The sequence below is a fragment of the Galeopterus variegatus genome, unplaced genomic scaffold, assembly GCF_000696425.1.
Source record: "Galeopterus variegatus unplaced genomic scaffold, G_variegatus-3.0.2 Scaffold4346, whole genome shotgun sequence".
NCBI lineage: Eukaryota > Metazoa > Chordata > Mammalia > Dermoptera > Cynocephalidae > Galeopterus > Galeopterus variegatus.
This window is the reverse complement of record NW_007730457.1, coordinates 114,771-134,641: the sequence shown is the minus strand read 5'-3', so window position 1 is coordinate 134,641 and position 19,871 is coordinate 114,771. Positions and strand designations below refer to the sequence as shown.

Here is a 19,871-nt window from a genome sequence, read left to right as displayed (position 1 = left end):
GTGTCAACACTGGGTTCCCATGATACTTGTTTACTGCCCATTGAGAGCCCCGAGTGTCTGGGTAACGAGATGGCAGAGTAGGGTGGAGAAAAGGAAGGTGACAGGGTCCTGAGGACAGGCTTCCCTCGCACAGCAGGTTTGTCCAGGCTCAGTTTCCTGCCCTGCAATCTGGTGTGTGGGAATAATGTCTGGAAAGGGGGAAGCCCCTCAGCCCTGTGAGCTCGCATTTCTCCCTTCAACTTCCCCGCCTCTCTTCCATTGCTGTCAGTGAATCTTAATGAGCCATTTCCTCCTGCTTCAGTGACATTCTATAAGCCCCCTTTTCTGATAAAAGTTTAAGTTAATTAAATGTGGGAAGTTTGTTTTGTGTTGTAGAGCAGGGCATTTCATGATATAAAGTGTCTTGAGATAAAGAAACCTTTGAAATCTTTAATCTGGACAGTTTCAGAAAGGATGTCACAACTGCGCTGACATCCAATCTTGTTTTCCTACAGTGTTGCTTACTTGCACAGCTTGTAGGAGTTTCATTATGTTGATACTTACCCCTTTCACCTTTACACAAAGTTCCCTTGACATTGCATAACCTTCTTGGGTTTCTTGTTTCTGGCTTGACGGCCAAGTCTATGGGACTTTAAATTATTGATGATTTCTTTTTTTTTTTTTTGTCCTTTTTGAGACCGGCTGCACTGCGCTCAGCCAGTGAGCGCTGTGAGCGCACCGGTCATCCCTATATAGGATCCGAACCCGTGGCGAGAGCACTGCTGCGCTCGCAGCACCGCACTCTCCCGAGTGCACCACGGGCTCGGCCCAAATTATTGATGCTTTCTAATTTTTAATCATTTTGAGATTTGTGCAATCTGAAGCTTGAGGAAATTTGTCAATATTAATACCTCGCATTTTACTATTGAACATGCCATCTTTGAGGTCACATGTGACCACATAGTCTCCAAACCCAAAGAGGGTATTTTTCTAGTGTCTCTCAGTTGACTGTTGGAAGTGACAGATGACCCAAAGTAAACCAGCTTAAGCAAAAAGTGGGAAGTCTAGGGGAGGAGATTTAGGCATGGTTGGTTTCAGGAGCTCAAACATAAGATCCCAGTTGCTCTCCATCTTTCCTTCCTGTTCTCTGTGTTGGCTTTGTTCACAGAGGGGCTATTTCCTTCTGTTGCCTAGATGGCTTCCAGAAGCCTCATTTACACCCCACTGGATTCAAGTCCAGGAGAAAAGAGCAAGCCTCTTGTCTCCTCAACCTAACAAGAGTCTTAGGACCTGCTCTCACTGGGCGTGATTAGTCTGCTTGGAGCATGTTCCTGAACCTATCACTGTGGCTGCGAGGACGCCCTGCCATGACTGGCAAAGTCCAGGTGAGCAGCGTAGTCCTGGAGTCAGAAGTCTGATCAGTTCCACCAGGGCAAGTGTTCTGAGAATGCAGGTGGAGGATTTCCCACCAAAGAAAGATCAGTGACTGTTATCAAAATAAAGACAAGAATATATGCTGTGACAGCAAATGTCCACCAGTCCCTCCCAGCCTAACCAAATGAGTTCAGACTCCTAAACCTCAGTGCCTCTACCCACCCTCTTCCCCTTACCTGGAACACCATTTCCTCTTCCCGCCCTTACCTCTCCATATTCATAGCCTCTATATTTTGTTCAAATATCTCTTCATGAACCTTCCATATCTAATCTTCAAGCCAGAAATAAACTCCCCCTTTACTCTAAACTCTTATCTTTATCCTCTCTCACAGATGGAATTTTCTGGCTTAAATACTGAAATATGTATGTGTATCAAGGTTCCAGTCAAGATGGTGGCGTAGACAGTTCCTAATGTCACTCTCTCCCACAAATCAATCAATCTGCAACTATTAAAAATCAACAACAGGAGGCCCAAGAGCCACACTGGAACAGGCAGGAGCCACATGCCGTGGGGTCCCCAGCCTGGGCCAGTGCCCACTGTCCAGAGAGGCCTGAGAGCCACCAGGCCCACATGTCCCAAGTCAGCCACACCAGAACAGGCAGGTGCTGTGGGGCCTCCAGCCCAGGCCAGTCCCTGCTGTCGAGAGGCTTGAAAGCCGCCAGGCCCACATGCCCCAAGTCAGTCATGCTGGAACAGGCAGGCACTGTGGGACCCCCCAGCCCAGGCCAGTGCCTGCTGCCCAGGGAGGCCTGAGTGCCACCAGGCCCACATGCCATGAGTCAGCCATGCTGGAACAGGCAGGTGCTGTGGGACTCCCAATCCAGGTCATTCTCCACTACCTAGAGAGTCCTGAGAGCCACCACGCCCACACGCCCTGAGTCAGCAGCTCCGGAACAGGCAGGCACCATGGGACCCCCAGCCCAAGCCAGTGCCTACTGCCCAAGAGGCCTGAGAGCCACCAGGCCCATATGTCCCAAGTCAGCCACACCAGAACAGGCAGGTGCTGTGGGACTCCCAATCCAGGTCATTCTCCACTACCTAGAGAGTCCTGAGAGCCACCACGCCCACACGCCCTGAGTCAGCAGCTCCGGAACAGGCAGGCACCATGGGACCCCCAGCCCAAGCCAGTGCCTACTGCCCAAGAGGCCTGAGAGCCACCAGGCCCATGTGCCTGGAGCCAGCCATGCCAAAAATAGGCAGGCACCTTGGGAACCCCAGCCTAGGCTAGTCCCCACTGCCCAGACATGGCAGTCCATTCAGGGTCCAGGCCAGACATCAGGGTGGGACAAGTGGACTGTGATATCCCTTACCACAATGACTAAACACCAAAGGAAAGATACTAGAAGTATGAAAAATCAAGAAAGTACATCATCACCAAAGGAAAACAATAACTCTAAAGCTCTAGATCCTATAGAACAGTAAGTCCTTGAAATGTCTTCTAGATCCTATAGAACAGGAAGTCCTTGAAATGTCTGACAAGGAATTTCAAGCAACAATTCTAAGGAAACTAAATGAGATACAAGAAAACTCAGTTAGACAACACAATGAAATGAGAAAAAAATATACAGGACCTGAAAGAAGAAATGTACAAAGAAATCAATGCCCTGAAAAAGAATGTAGCAGAGCTTGTGGAGCTGGAGGAGTCATTCATCAAAATGAAAAACACAACAGACAGTCTAACCAGCAGGATAGAACAGGCAGAAGAGAGAATTTCTGACCTTGAAGACAGGCTTTTGAATTAACACAGGCAGACCAGAAAAAAGAAAAAAGAACTTAAAAAATTGAAGAAAATCTAAGAGAGATAACAGACAACCTTAAGCACTCAAATATCTGAATCATGGGTATTCTAGAAGGGATGGAAAAAGGAAATGGCATCAAAAACATATTCAACAAAATAATAGCAGAAAACTTCCCAGGTATAGGGAAAGTCACAGATCTTCAGATTCAAGAGGCCCAAAGATCCCCAAACATATTCAACCCAAAAAGGTCCTTTCCAAGACATGTTATAGTCAAACTGGCACAACTCAAAGACAAAGAGAGAATTTTAAAAGCTGCAAGAGAAAAGTGGCAAGTCACCTATAAGGGAGCCCCAGTCAGACTAACATCAGACTTTTCATCAGAAACCCTAAAAGCCAGAAAAGAATGGGATAATATATTCAAAATACTAAAGGAAAAAAATTGCCAGCCAATAATACTTTACCCAGCAAGGCTATCTTTCTATGCTATTGAAGGACAAATAGTATATTTCTCAGATGATAAAACCTGCGGGAGTTCACTACCACACAACCAGCCTTACAAGAAATTCTCAAGGGAGTACTGGGTTTGATACCTGAAAAACAACAATCTTTTCCATGAATACTCAAGAAAGAACAAAACCTACCAGTAAAACAAAAATGCTAACAATAGAAAAAATAGTTTATCTGCTATCCCAAGAAACCAACAAACACAGAAGAGAAACAGAAAATCGGAAAGAAAGGAATAAAAGATACTTAAGACATCTAAACAAAAATCAATAAAATGCTAGGAGTAAATCAATACCTTTCAATAATAACTCTTAATGTAAATGGGTTAAATTCCCCACTCAAAAAACACAGACTGACAGACTGGATTAAAAAGATGGACCCAACAATATGCTGCATTCAAGAGACTCACCTTACCTATAAAGACAAACATAGACTAAGAGTGAAAGGATGGAAAAAGATATACCATGCAAATAGAAATGAAAAATGAGCTGGAGTAGCTATTCTTATATCAGATAAAATGAACTTTAAAGCAAAAAACCATAAAAAGAGATAAAGAAAGCTACTACATAATGATAAAAGGATCTATCCCTTAAGAAGATATAACAATCATAAATATATACGCACCCAACATTGGAGCAGCCATATTTACAAAGCAAACACTATTAGACCTAAAGAATGAGACAGACACTAATACCACAATAGCAGGGAACCTGAACATCCCACTCTAAACATTGGACAGATCATCTAGGCAAAAAAATCAATAGAGAAACACAAGATCTAGACAAAACTTTAGACCAATTGGACTTGGCAGATAGCTATAGAACATTCCATCCAACAACCTCAGAATATTCATTCTTCTCATCAGCACATGGAACATTCTCCAGGACAGACCACATGTTAGGTCACAAAGCAAGTCTCAACAAATTCAAAAAAATTGGATTTATTCTGTGTATTTTTTTAGATCACAATGGATTAAAGTTAGAAATCAATAACAAATGAAACTTTGGAAACTATACAAACACATGGAAATTAAACAACATTCTACTTAATGACATATGGATCCAAGAAGAAATTAAACAGGAAATCAAAAGATTTCTTGAACTAATGAAAATAATGACACATCATACCAAAACCTGTGGGATACTGCAAAAGCAGTATTAAAGGGGAAATTTATCGCATAAATGCTTACTTCAGAAGAATGGAAAGATGGCAAAAAAACAACATAACACTTCACCTTAAAGAACTAGAAAAACAAGAACAATCCAAACCCAAAATTAGTAGATCTAAAGAAATAATTAAGATCAGAGCAGAACTAAATTTAATTGAAATCTGAACAATGATACAAATGATCAATGAAAGAAGAAGTTGATTTTTTGAAAAGATAAATAAAATTGAGAAACCTTTAGCAAGGCTAACTGAGAAGAGAGAAGACCCAAATAACAAAAATTAGAAATTAAAAGGTGATATTAAAACTGATACCTCAGAAATACAAGGAATCAGTAAAGACTACTATAAACAACTATATGCCAGCAAATTTGAAAATGTGGAGGAAATGGATAAATTTCTGGACACATACAAATTACCAAAACTGAGCCAAGATGATATAGAAAATCTGAACAGACTGATAACAATAAAAGTGATTGAAGCTGTTATGAGAAGACTCTCAAAAAAGAAAAGCCCAGGACCAGACAGTTCACTGCAGAGTTCTACCAAACCTTCAAAGAGGAAATGATACCAATTCTCTACCAACCATTCCAAAATATTGACAAAAAGGCCATTCTCCCAAATTCATTCTATGAGGTAAACATCACCCTGATACCAAAACCAGACAAAGAAGCATCAAAAATATGAAACTACAGGCCAATATCCTTGATGAATATAGATGCAAAAATCCTCAATAAAATACTAGCTAACAGAATTCGGCTACATGTACACAAAATTATATACCATGATCAAGTGGGATTCATCTCAGGGATGCAAGGTCGGGTCAACATATACAAATCAATAAATGTGATACACAACATCAATGAAAGCAAAGACAAAAACCATATGATCATTTCTATAGATGCTGAAAATGCATTTGACAAAATTCAACATTCGTTCATGATAAAGACTCTCTACAAGTTAGGTATAGATGGAAAGTATCTCAACACAATTAAAGCCATATATGATAAGCCCACTGCCAATATCGTCCTGAATGGAATGCCAATATCATCCTTAAGAACAAGAACTAGACAAGGATGCCCACTCTCACCACTCCTATTCAACATAGTGTTGGAAGTATTAGCCAGAGCAGTCAGAGAAGAGAAGAAAATAAAGGGCATCCAGACTGGAAAAGATGAAGTCAAACTGTCCCTGTTTGTGTATGATATGATCCTGTGTATTGAACAGCCTAAAACCACTACAAAAAAACTCTTAAAGTTGATAAATGATTTCAGCAAAGTTGCAGGATACAAAATCAAGAAACAAAAATCAATAGCATTTCTATACTCCAACAGTTGTCATGCAGAAAAAGAAATCAAGAAAGCTAGCCCATTTACACTAGTCACCAAAAAAATAAATTGCTTAGAAATAAAGTTAACTAAGGATGTGAAAAATCTCTATGAAGAGAACTACAAACCACTGCTGAGAGAAATTAAAGAGGACACAAAAAGATGGAAAGATATCCCATGCTCTTGTATTGGAAGAATTAATGGTGTGAAAATATCCATATTACCCAAAGTGATCTACAGATTCAGTGCAATCCTCATCAAAATTCCAATGATATTTTTCTCAGAAATGGAAAAAAATATCCAGACATTTATATGGAATAACAAAGATCATGCATAACCAAAGCAATCCTGGGCAAAAAAAAAAAAAAAAAAAGCTGGAGGCATAGCAGTACCTAACTTTAAACTACATTACAAAGTTATAATAACCAAAACAGCATGGTACTGGCATAAAAACAGATGCATGGATCAATGGAATAGAATATAGAACCCAGAAATCAACTCATACACCTACAGCCATCTGATCTTTGACAAATGCACCAAGTCTACACACTGGGGAAGAAACTGCCTTTTCAGCAAATGGTGCTGGGAAAACTGGATATTCATATGTAGGAGAAAGAAACTAGACCCAAAACTCTCACCATATACCAAAATCAACTCAAAATGTGTTAAAGAATTAAATATATATCCTGAAACAATCAAACTCCTTAAAGAAAACTTAGGGGAAACACTCCAGGAAGTAGGAGTGCATACGGATTTCATGAACATGACCCCCAAAGCACAAGCAACCAAAGCAAAAATGAACAATGGGATTATATCAAACTAAAAAGCTTCTGCACAGCAAAAGAAACAATCAACAGAGTGAAAAGACAACCAGCAGAGTGGAAGGAAATGTTTGCAAAATATACATCTGACAAAGGATTAATATCCAGAATATACAAGGAACTCAAACAACTTTATTAGAAAAAACCCAAATAACCCAATTAAAAAATGGGCAAAGGAGCTGAATAGGTATTTCTCAAAGGAAGATATACAAATGGCCAACAGACACATGAAAAAATGCTCAACATCACTCAGCATTCAGGAAATGCAAATCAAAACCACACTGAGATACCATCTCACTCCAGTTAGGATGGCTAATACCCAAAAGACTGAGAATGATAAATGCTGGTGAGGTTGCTGAGAAAAAGGAACCCTCCTACACTGTTGGTGGGACTGCAAAATGGTGCAGCCTTATGGAAAATGGTTTAGAGGTTCCTCAAACAATTACAGATAGATCTACAATATGACCTAGCTATTTCACTGCTGGGAGTATACCCAGAGGAATGGAAATCATCATGTTTAAGGAATATGTGTACTCCCATGTTTATTGCAGCACTATTTACAGTAGCCAAGAGCTGGAACCAGCCCATATGTCCATTATCAGATGAGTGGATAAGGAAACTGTGATGTATCTACACAGTGGAATTCTACTCTGCTGTAAAAAAGAATGAAATGCTACCATTCGCAGCAACATAGATTGACTTAGAAAAAAATTACATTAAGCGAGATAAGTAAGGCACAGAAAGAGAAATACCACATGTTCTCACTTATTTGTGGGAGCTAAAAAAAAATAAAAAAAAAAATAAATATACAAACAAAGTGGGGGGGGGGAAGAAGACACAACAATCACAACAACTCCTTGTACTTGTTAAGACAAGTGCACAGATATGATGTATTGGGGGGATTGGAGGGGCGGAAAGGAATGGGTAAAGGGACACGAAAATCGACTACAATGTATATTGAGAAGTTAAAGTAAAAAATAAATAAAAATAAAAAATAAAATAAAATTTAAAAAAAAGAAATATGTATGTGTGTCACCATCGGCTCTTAGCTCCTCAAGGGTAGAAATGTTTATCACTTAGCCCCTTAGCCAATCCCCCGCTGTGGTTAGTCCTTACAAAGCTAGTGTTTGTTAAATAAATTTGTATGTCACTTCCCACTTTATTAAGGGGATTCATATCCATCATTTTTGCTTCTCAAAGCAAATCCGGAAGACAAGAACAAGTATTTTAGTTTCATAAACGAGCAATCTGAGGAACCAAAGGGTAAGAGATTTAACTGAAGATCTCTAAACTAGTTTTGCAGAAAAGCTGGGAGTGAAACGTAGATTTGCGTTATAGTACCCGTTATTTTCCAAGAAATGCTTGCTAGTACATGTTGTATAATTAAAGCGTGCAGAATAGTTGATACCACGTTGTTTTCGTTTCAAACAGATTAAATATTTTACTTGGAACCTTCTCACTCTGTGTCTGCTGCTTACTGGGCTGTGTGATGATCTGCTCCTCCTGTGGTTAAAGAATGTTTAAAAGGAACCCAGATCTCTGTTCTGGCTTGGGTGGGTTTGGTAATTTCTGGTGTTGCTGCTGCGGCTGGTGCTGGTTCTTCCTCTCTCTCCCTCTGTGTCCCTCTTTTGATGCAGACACGCTCCTCGTCAAGGGCAGGGATGGGGTGGATTTTTCCCCCCAACCGCCTTATCTTTTGTAGGGAAACATATGTCCCTCATTCTTAAGACTTCGAGAACATTCCTTTCCAATGACTGAGAAACCTGGGTGACACCTAGACTCCGGGGACAGAACATTCGAGCTCTGAGCGTGGAAGGGCTGTGCTGAGCTCCTGTTCTGTCCCCGCCTTTAGGCTCCCGTCCAGCCCTCCCCGGGGTGGAGCCCGCAGCTGTGTATAAACCTGCCAGCCCTTCGTAGCCACAGCTGCAGCTTGGGGACTGTCCGCGGGGACAGCGCAGCCCCCCCACGGGTAGGACCCCAGGCGTGCCCCGCCATGGCGGCGCCGTCGCGGCTCCTGATCCGCGGGGGTCGAGTGGTCAACGACGACTTCTCGCAGGTGGCCGACGTGCTGGTGGAGGACGGCGTGGTGCGGGCTCTCGGGCAGGACCTGCTGCCGCCCGGGGGCGCGCCCGCGGGGCTGCGGGTCCTGGACGCCGCCGGCAAGCTCGTCCTGCCCGGCGGCATCGACACTCACACGCACATGCAGTTCCCTTTCATGGGCTCGTGCGCCGTCGATGACTTCCACCAGGGCACCAAGGTACCCATCCCGCCGCGTCCTCCACCCCGGGAGGGCTGCGGGGTGGGACCAGCTGGCACCTGCGCTGCGGGAGGGACCGGGCGGGCAGCGATACGAGCGGGCGTGGGGCTGCGCTTAGGATGCCCAGTGAGGAGGTCCCTTCCAGGCGCCCCTTCTCCGTAGCATCCCAGGCTTGGCTAAACCAGACGCCCTCTACCCCTCCCTTTGGCTAATTTTAAGGCAATCTATTCCCTTACCCTCATTTGTCTACACCCCATACCTTCCCCCATACCCCCAACCCTATTTTCACTGGTGCTCTGTGGAAGTCCACAAATCTTCCATGATGTCTATAGAATTTGTTTTTAGTAGACACTCCAGCTATTCCTCCCTACCCTCCACCCGCAGACAAAACCAAATGAAAAATCCATTCACCTAGTAGCTCGTCTGCACTATGGTGGGGTCTGAGTGGACTGGAAACCCACTGAGTCCACCCCTACCCCGATCCTTCCCCGCTTCAGTAGAAAAAATACAGCCCTGACCAGGATATCGAAGAGGAAACATTCCAGAAATGATCTCCCAGCACACACTCACACCCAGGCAACCTCGCCCCATCTCTTCTCAGACCCTCTTGCCCCAGGGTCGTGAAATACAGACCCGATTCTTGCTGCTTGAGAATTCGCAGCTTTGCTCATCTTGTGGGAGGTCAGCTGGATCACAGAGCCCCAGCTGAGGGAGGCTCGGGTTCTCTAGGTACAAAGGCCTGGAAGCTCACATCAGTGAGAGGAGCCTGAAACGCTTCCCCAAAGCTCCTGGAAACAAGATCAGGAGATTAACAGGGCAGCTTTACAAGAACACAGTTAACATTCTTTTCTCAGTGCTTTCGGCTAAGCCAAACCCAGACCTTCCTTGAGTCTTGCATTTTGGGCGTGCTTGAGAGAAATGGCTCCTTCCAAAGTGAAGATGTATGTATTGATATCCTTAAGGCCAAGGCTCTTCGCCCAAGGGTGTAGGCGAGGTCTTCCCGAGGCCCAGGCCTTTATCTGGGAGACGAGTCCAGCTACTCAGTCGAGGTGGAAGCTGGCAGTCTTTCAAAGCAGTTCTGACGATTGCAGTGCTGATTTCTAACAGTCTTACTCTCCTTACACCTCTCCCCCTCCACGTCCCCCAATTATCTGTGACTGGCCAGAATGTTTAACAGAAAAAGAAAGGCAGGTAGATCTGACCCAGAGAAAAGGATCTGGGGCTGGCTGCTCAAATCAACATGGAAAGCTTCTTCCTAGTTACTGTTATCCACCTTTACCATCAGGTCAATAGCGTCCTTTGTAAGACAGATCATTATCTGCTTTGAAAACTGGCAAACTTTGTATTGAATATTCATTTTCCCCATTTGCTAAAAAGTAAAATGTGCTGAATTTTAATGAACTGATTTTTACATTTTAAATAAATTTTTCAGCTATCAGAACAGTACATGATTGGGCCGGCCCGGTGGCTCACTCGGGAGAGTGCGGTGCTGATAACACCAAGGCCCCGGGTTCGGATCCCATATAGGGATGGCCGGTTCGCTCACTGGCTGAGCGTGGTGCTGACAACACCAAATCAAGGGTTAAGATCCCCTTACCGGTCATCTTTTAAAAAAAAAAAAAAAAAAAAAAAAAAGAACAGTACATGATTATAGAAAACTGGAAAGAACAATAGAAAAGTAGAAAAAAGGAGAATATGACTGATACTCTTTCTCTCAATGACACTCAGTGTTTTGGTGTATTGCCTTTATGCTTTTTAATAGGCTTTATTTTACATAATTGGGATCGGATTGAGCATGTGTGTATGAGTGTGTGTGTATACCTGTATATAAAATTTTGTAACCTGCTGTTTTCAGTCATAGCGCAAGCAATTTCTGTTATCACAGACTCATTGACAAAGTGCTTTGCTAATGGCAGGGAATTCCATTGAACACCTGCCTACCCCTTTGCAAGGTGGAGAGCTGCTATTTCTTTTTTTTTTTTTTTTTTGGTGTCACGCCTGTACCGGGGACCGGCAACAGGATTGCAACCCTCAGTGTTGCGCCCACACCACGCTCAGCCAGTGAGCGGGAACCGGTCTCCACATGGGATCCGAACCCTCAGCCGGAGGCGCACTCTCCAGTGTGCCACCGGGCCGGCCTGAGCTGCTATTTCTGACCATCATGCCAGGCCCACTACCATCATTCTCCCTCTTGTAGCTTTTTAAAAAAAATTATTATTATTTATTATTAGCCTTACAAATATGTATTTCATTCTTACAAATTATTCTTACAAATTATGATATTTCTTTATGCCCTTTACCTGACCTATCACTTCCCAAACCCCCTCTCTCCCTCCCCCCCATCTCTAGTATCCTTAGATTTGTTCTCTCCTTCTGAAAGTTCAATGTATTGCTGTGGTCTTTTCTTTCTTTCCTTCATTCCTTCCTTCCTCCCTCCCTCCTTCTTGTAGCTTTCATTTCTTTTTCTTCCGTCAGGGTTTCAGATAAAGCAGCCAAGAAGAAAAGGTTGGAATGCTGTGGGGGAGGGGCATTTTCTCCTTTTCTCGAGATTATCTATGAATGGCCCAAGGCCCTGGACAGTGCACCTTAGTCTAATATCTGTTCTTTGGCCATTTGGAATTTTCTAGCAGAGAGAGATTTCTAGTTCCTAACTTAGAAGGCATGTCCTTGTCTGTTGTCAGCATCTGAAAAGACTTATCTACCAGCTGATTCTCTAGGCATTTGTGTACTTAAAGGTTGCCAAAACATTAAACAAAAACATATTCTTCATGAGCTTAGGATTTTAAGCAGAAAAGAATATGGGCAGAGATATTAAGATCAAAGGTTTAGTAAATACCAAATTCCTGTTAAATATTAAATGGTACTCACAAAGAGGGTGAGGTGCAAAAGTCCACCTTAAAAATTGGTTGACTGGATTCCAGGAGATAACAACTTCTACCCCCCAAAACAGAGGAGGCTCCATAAAGGGAACCAGATAGGTAAATATAGATAAACAAACATTAGAGTATTGTCCCAAGTTCTAGAAGGAGGGCATTATGGAGTTATTCTGTCTTCTTTTCTAGTCTTCACAGTAATTGCCATGGCAATATTGGTAGGTCTCTGGTTTGGGGAATTAGGGACAAAGAAGTCTTTCGTAAATGCTAGTCATATATATATTAAACTTGGAAAAGACTTCTGTTAAGTAACATTTTTGTTAAGCAATATCTTCTGTTAAGTAACATTTATTTTATCAAGACTTGCTACATACTAGGCACCATGCTAAGTTGTGCGTTATACTGAAACTTAAATTACCTGCCTAAGGTCACACACCTAGTAAGTGGCCCAGTGGCTCTTCAAATTCAGTACTGGCTGACTCCATTACTGAAGTTCTTACCTACTAGGTTCTATCTAATGTTCCAAATTGTCAGGGTGGCAAGTGATGGATGAGAAAGCCCATGTGAATTGCGTGTTAATATTGAGATGGATTTTCTCAAAAATAGAGCTGAGCCATCGTTAGGAAATATAGTAACCCTTAACCTTCCCAAAGCTGGAGGCAGTTAAGGGTATCAAAATAAATACACATTGAAGGTATTAGTCCTTTGTAGCCACATGCATTTATAGCCACATGATCTCTAAGGGTACAGATGTGGGTACCTTAAGTACAGAAAGCAATAAAGTAAAAATAATACATCATGCTTTTAGGAGATGGGCCCCAAAAGGTTATGTTGTGGAGGACAAGGAATCCAGCCATTACAGTTAGACCAATAGCTATTTGTTTTCTGCATCCACCAGGCTGATCATTTATAATACCTGACAAATAGAAGGGATACTGTTTGTGGTATTCTATTTATTGATCACTAGATTGTGAGGGGACCCAGTTTAAAAAATGAAATATAGGTCAACTAAAGGTTACATATTTTATAAATCTAATTCATGTCAGGTTGGTTTAAAGCCTATAACGTATTTACTTAATTACAGGTAAAAGCTTTCTATCTGATGTAACTAAAGAAAATAATGTTCTGCTTTAAAGAACTCATATTTCATTTTGTTGGTCTGTACTACACGTACAGTGGACTTCCAGTAATTCAATATCCATGAGCAAGGACAATGGGATTTTTTTATTCAATGGATATTGTGAATTAAATAAACTTGAAGTAATTATGACTTTGCGTTTACTACATCCTGCGATTAGAGAGTGAATTACAAGAGTTCAGTGAGTTTTCAAATATGTGTATTTATATTTAGACATATATGCAGGTTGGAGTGGGTGGACTCACGTTAAAAACTGGGCAGTGTCAGTAGCTGGCAGAAGGATTATCTTTTAAAAAATTGGGAAAACATTCAGGACGCTTTTCTTTTCTATCTTTCTTTTCTTTTCTTTCTCTTTTTTGTAAAGGACAAAAAGTTCTCAAAATTATTGAGAAAGGAAATTATACTTTGCTTTGGAACTTTTTTGTAAAATGACATGTATTATACAAGGCAGTATAATACGCGTGACTAAGCACATATTTATTGTATTCATAGAGCTTCCTCACCTTGTAGAAGAGCTATGTTCAGAAGTCTTGATTGCAAACCAACTCCCTTTTTCTGTTGCTTGCCTGAGCTCCAGGCTGGCCTTCAGGAGCTATGTGGGCTGACTGTGTGACCTTGGACAAGTCACTTCTCTCAGGGTTGTCAATATTTCCTTATCTATGAAATAAGGTGTTGGTTAGACAACTTCAATTCAAAATAATTTTTTAATTTAAAAAATTTTAAAACAATATATTTAAAATATATATTTAAAACATAATATATTTTTGAATATATTTGATGAATATATATATACATCAAACAACCCTCAGGAAGATGCTGGAGCATCATAGTCACTCAATATATCTTAGTTGAATGAATGAACTGCTTTTTTTTTAAAAAGGAAAACAGAAGAATATAAGGAAAAATAATATTTTAAATCACCTATAATTTTAGCATTTTTCACCTATCCCTTTAGATTTTTCTTTTGGGGGAGGCATGCAAACATTTTTCCTTCTACCAAATTGGGCATACCAGTTAGAGTCAGCCTTCTTCATTAAACAGTTCTCATGTCCTTAACATCATCGGAGAATGTGATTTTTGTGGCCCCATTATTCCCTCCAAGGCTAGAGGTACTCAGATTTTTCTTTTTAGCCTTCGTATCTCTTAAGCCTCAGACCTCCATTTCTGCCTGTCTGCAGATATCACAGCCTGGATGTCCCGAGAAACATCCAAAACTCAGCATGGTTTAAATGAAACTTAGCCTCCTCTCCAAGTGCCCACCCATTTTTCATCCTGTTTCCCAAACTGTTAATGGCTCTGCTCTCATCTTCTCCATGACAGACATTTCAGTGGTTTCTAGTTTTTTGATGGGATATTAGCAATGCTGTGACAGACATCCTTGTACACAAATTATTGTTCATATCTTGATGATTGCCTTAGAAATCATCCCCCAGAGTGAAATACTTAGGCCAATGAGTGTTAGACACATCCTAAAGGAGTTTAATGCACACATTCAGACTGCTCTTCAGTTTATGCTCCCACCAGCTGTATAATGTCCATTTCACTGCTCCTGGCCAACCGGTGGTGGATATTGACTTTTATTCTTTTTTTTTTTTATGTCTGGCCAGTAAGGGGATCCAAACTTTTGACCTTGTTGTTATAACAGCATGCTGTAACCAACTGAGCTAATCAGCCAGCCTTGGATATTGAATTGAAAAAGAAAATCTATGCTAATTTAATTTAAAAGACATAGAATTTCTTAATATTTTTAGAAGACAATTTCTTTAATTACTGGTGAGGCTGAGCTTTGGATGTTTCCATTGTGTTAACAGTTGCTGTGTTCCAGCTTTAAAGGTTTGTAGTTCTGTGGTTGCCTTGAAAGACTATTTAATGACTACAAAGTCAACCTTAGAACTAATCAAAAGAAGGAAAAAAATCTCAAAGATTAATTTGAAACCACTTGATGTTGAATAAAGCTTTGGCACTACTGAGGGTGTTGTGTGTTAGGAATCCTTTCACTGAACTTAACAGAATCTAGGACTCGCCTTCTTTCAGTTTTTATACTCAAGTACTTCATGCTTTTTACTTCCACAGCTTGTTTTCTCCTTTATTTGTCTGGCCTGAGTGTTTTCTTCATGTGTGTGTGTGTGTGTGTGTGTGTGTGTGTGTGTGTGTGTGTGTGTACATACGTATATTTATTTTTAAAACATATTTGATTGTCTATATCTGTGGGGTACAGAGTTGAATATCAATAGCCGTGTGCAGTATGTGATGTTCAAATCAGGATAATTAATATATTCAACACTATACAATGTAATAATTTTTCATGGCCCTTTCCCAATTTCTCCCTACCCCTCACCCCAGCCTGAGTGTTTTCAATGTCCGACAGAGGTAGTTTGGAAATCAAGATTTCTATGGTGTTGCTGTTCGGAAGGAAAAACATTTCCTCTACCCTCTTAGGTTTTTTACTGGGGGACTGCAGACAAAACTGACAAAAGAGAGATAAGGAAGAGAAAAGACAGATTTTTTTTCCTAATTCACATACATATGTGGGAATTCACAGAAAAAATGTGTCTCAAAGGAGGTGGTCAGAATTTAGGGCTTATATGCCATCTTAACAGGGAAAAGGAAAGGGGAACATTCACTTACAAATGAAATCTTAATAGAGGAGGGTTGGGGGGAGAAAGGGCACTTATGGGAAAACATGTCTTTTAGAAAAGATAAATGGGCCCTTAGGAGAACAGATGGGAGATATGACAGTTTTGTGACAATGTCTATCTAGGTGTGGTGTAGGCTTCTAGTTTCTGGTGATAAGAATCAATCTAATCGATCTTCTCTGGTTGTGAAACTCCTGGAGAGGGGATTTATGACCACCAAGTTCTTCTGGGATGCTCTGCTTTATAGAACATACAGGAATTCAGTGGGGGGATGCCTATTCTCAAGTGTGTTCGGCTCCAAATAAATTTTATGCTACAGGGCGTATTCTGTCCCTTAACTGCCATCTGATATGAAATAACCCCAAACTAAGGATTTTTCAAATTGATGTTAGTCTTCATCAATGCAGTCAACAAACATTTCTTGGAAACCCACAAGTGTCAAGCATTGTGGTTGGTGGGGGATTACAGAGATGGAAACAATTGTGTTGGTTCTCAATGGCAGACAGACTAGAGGTATATGGGTCCCTACTCTGTCTGGGCTTTAGTAATAAATTAAATGCAGTAGACTTTTAGCTTGTAGACTTAACTTTGATGAGTGTGACTATTTTTGAGTGAACACTTGAGGTCAGTGACTTCTGACATTTTCCTTTTTGCCTCTTGCTAAGTTGCCCGTTATAACGGCTTGCGCCACTGAGCTGCGCTTCTGAGCAGGTTACTTGGCTGATAAGTGACCTTGGCAACTGCCCAGCCTGCACCTCAACACCTCTTTGTCCTCTCTTGTCATGTGTCAAGTAACAACTTGAGGGAGGACACTTCAGATTTTTAGTTATGTTTCATTGCACATAATGGGGAAATTGCAGGAACTGTTGCTCACACATGAAAGACCTTAAAAATTAGCCTAAGTAAAACAAGACCTAATCCTTTTTTTTAAATCAAGAAATTCTTTGAGGCATATATACAGAAATAGATTATAATTTTGTTTGTTAAAAGCCATTCATGTTTTCTCTGATGTCTGAGTTGATCTTTCCTCCTCTGAATTCCTGGTCATCTTTTCCTCTTCCAGGGAGCTTAGCAATTTTTATCTCCTTTTAGCAATTTCTGTACTACCATTTATTACAGAAGTAGACTTGCTACCTGTTATTACAACCTAATTATTTTATTATACTTATTATATATTTCTGTTTCCCCCTCTAGAACATAAGCACCCTGAGGGGCAGAATCTTTGTCTGGTTGTTTGTGTGACCTTTCCATTCCCTTCACTCCGTGTAGTGGTCTGTGCGTGGCAGACTTTTTTGTGTAACAGTTTTATTTCAGTTATTTACTATTTGGCTTTTGGCCAGTATGGGGATTTGATAACAGTTTTAGTAAGATATAATTCACGTACAATTCAGCCATGTAAAGTGTACAGTGTAGTGGTTTTCAGTATATTCACAGAGTTGTGCAACCATTGCAAAGATTTTAAAACCTTTTTATCACCCCAAAAAGAAGCACTGCACCCCTTAGCTCACCCTGGACTCTCCGCATCCCCTCCAGGTCCCCAGCAACCATGTTCTACCTGTTGTCCCCATGGATTTGCCTCTTCTGCACATTTCATGTAAATGGATTATACAGTATGTGATCTTCTGTGTCTGTCTTCATTCAGCATCATGTTTTCAAGCTTCATCCAGGTTGGAGCATGTATAACCTCATTCCTTTTTATGACCAGATACTATTCCATTATATGAATCCACCACATTTTGTTTATCCACTCATTAGGTGATGGACATTTGGGTTGTTTCTACTTTTTGGTTATTATGGAAAATGCTTCTCTGAATATTTGTGCACAGCTTTCTGTGTGGACACATTTTCATTTCTCTTGGCTATATACCTAAAAGTGGAATTGCTGGGCCATAGGGTAACTTTATGTTTAGCTGAGGAGCTCCAAGCTGTTTTCCAAAGTGGCTGTACCACTTTATATTTCCACCAGTAGTGTATATTTTCACCACACCCTACGTGACTTTTAATAGGGAAAAGTAGAAAGAATAGTTCTTTAAGTTTGATTTTCTAGTTCAGTAGACAATAGGAAAGTACTTTCTTCTAATGCCTTAATTAATACCACATTTTATTAGAAAAATGCCCTTCATCCTCAAGGGATGGCTCTGTCATATTGTGAAGACACTTGAAGGAAGAAGGTAAGAAGATTAATCTGTATTCAAATAAAAATACAGAGCCCAGAGGAATTTTTTTCTAGTATTGTCATTACACAAATAGGAATTTCTTAAGAAATGCAAATATGTATTTTTTTTGCCAAGAATAAGCCAATGTTATTTAAAGGTGAAGACAAAGTACAGGATACTGTACATGAAATGAAATTTTTGAGAGCTAAAAGAATTGGAGTAGGGCCAAATAAGGGAAAATTTAAAAATCTATTGAAGTAAGCAAAAAAAAAGAAGGTAGAATAGAGCTAATATCCCAGATAGGATACGGGAGCATTTGACGCATCTGGGAGACTGTGGGACTGCACAGGGATGTGACTGGGCTGTGGTCAGAAGGGCCTGGGAATGAAGCTGGTGACACTGTCCCCTCCTGTGTTATCACATGACCACATTTCTGGTGATGAGGTGAGATGATATAGCAAAGGTGGAAAACTTCCTAATTCTGAAATCATGGTGCAAAGGCTTATGATTTATCATGAGCTGAGGCTCAGAAAGCACGTACCATGAGTCAAGCTCTGTCCTCCGGACTTTATGTACATCGGCTCTCCAAACAGGCCTATGGTATAGGTGCAATTACGTCCTCACTTTACAGAGGAGGAATCAAAGGCACACACAGGTTAAGAAACTGCTCAGGATGCCACAGCTACGAAGTGTTAAATCTGAGCCTTGTGCCAATGAGCCTGCAGGGTCCCCGCCCTAAGCCACTGTGCTGTCTAGTGTTTGTTTTCTTCACCTACATTGTTTGAGCACAGCAATTAAAAGCAGATGAACCACCCTATGATTTTAGTTTAAATGAATTCAATTTAGATAATTAGTCGAAGCCTTTTGATTTAGTAGCAGTTTTTAAATTAGTTGTGGTGTAAGGTCATATAATATGCCAATGGATACATTGAGAGTTGAGGCAGAATGAGGATGTACAGACCATNAGGGGGTTGGGAAGGGAAAACATGAATGACGTCCCTCTCTGAGGTGGAAAGGAACTCAGAGGTCTTCTGGGAGAGGAAGGGACAGTGTCACTTGAGTGGGTGAATGAGTTGGGAGGGGGAGACTCAACAGAAACCTGAGGAGACAGCTAAAGTTCAGACCATGCCGGGCCGTAAGGGCTGTGTAACAATTGTTTCTTCTTAACTAATAAAGGAATTAATAAATTAATAAAGGATTGGAGGTGGCAAGTACGGCCGGGCAGGATATGGCAGGTAGACCTCCTACCTCGGAGTGTGCTTACCTGTCTCTTGAGGATTCCCAGGGGGATTGTGCTGTGGGTGCTCACAGTGTAACCTGCTCAGTAACACGCCCTATCCACGGCCCTCTTCCCTTTGTCTCCCTTCCCTTCTCATCTCGTCACCCCCCTGCGCTAGTCCAGTCAGGAGAGGACAAAGATGGCACCGGGCAGGGGAGGTAAAGACACGGGAAGCGGAGGGACTCCTCGAGTGTGTAGGAGGTCGACTGAACTTGGGGATTCAGGAGAGAAGAGGTGTGACTCTTAAGTCTCTGGTTTGCACTGTTGGATAGAAGATGGTGTGGTTAATGTTTCAAACTTGGGGAGACAAGAAGCTTGGACAGACAACACGCAGGACATTTTTACAAAGCTAAATATGCTTTTGGATTTGAGACATCAATTGCTATCATGAAGTTTGTTTTCATAAGTTTTAATGACTATGAGAAAGCTAGAAACGCAGCCCAGAGCTTTCCTCTCTAAGGCTCAAATGTACTGTTGGGTTTCTTTCTGTTTTGCTTGGGTGGAGCAGATCCTGTGATAAGTTTTAGTGAAACAAAGTCACTTGTTCCAGGATGAGCTTAGA

At 41.2% G+C, this 19,871-nt stretch overlaps 1 protein-coding gene across 1 annotated transcript in view; it reads left to right on the top strand.

Moving 5' to 3' along the window:
• The first annotated feature begins 8,963 nt into the window (after nt 1–8,963).
• LOC103602908 (low-density lipoprotein receptor-related protein 12-like) overlaps nt 8,964–19,871 on the top strand; it is a 67,952-nt gene continuing 57,044 nt past the window's right edge. Inside the window, 1 exon segment of the mRNA XM_008587353.1 lies at nt 8,964–9,227. Within this exon segment, the coding sequence (XP_008585575.1) occupies nt 8,964–9,227 (264 nt within the window).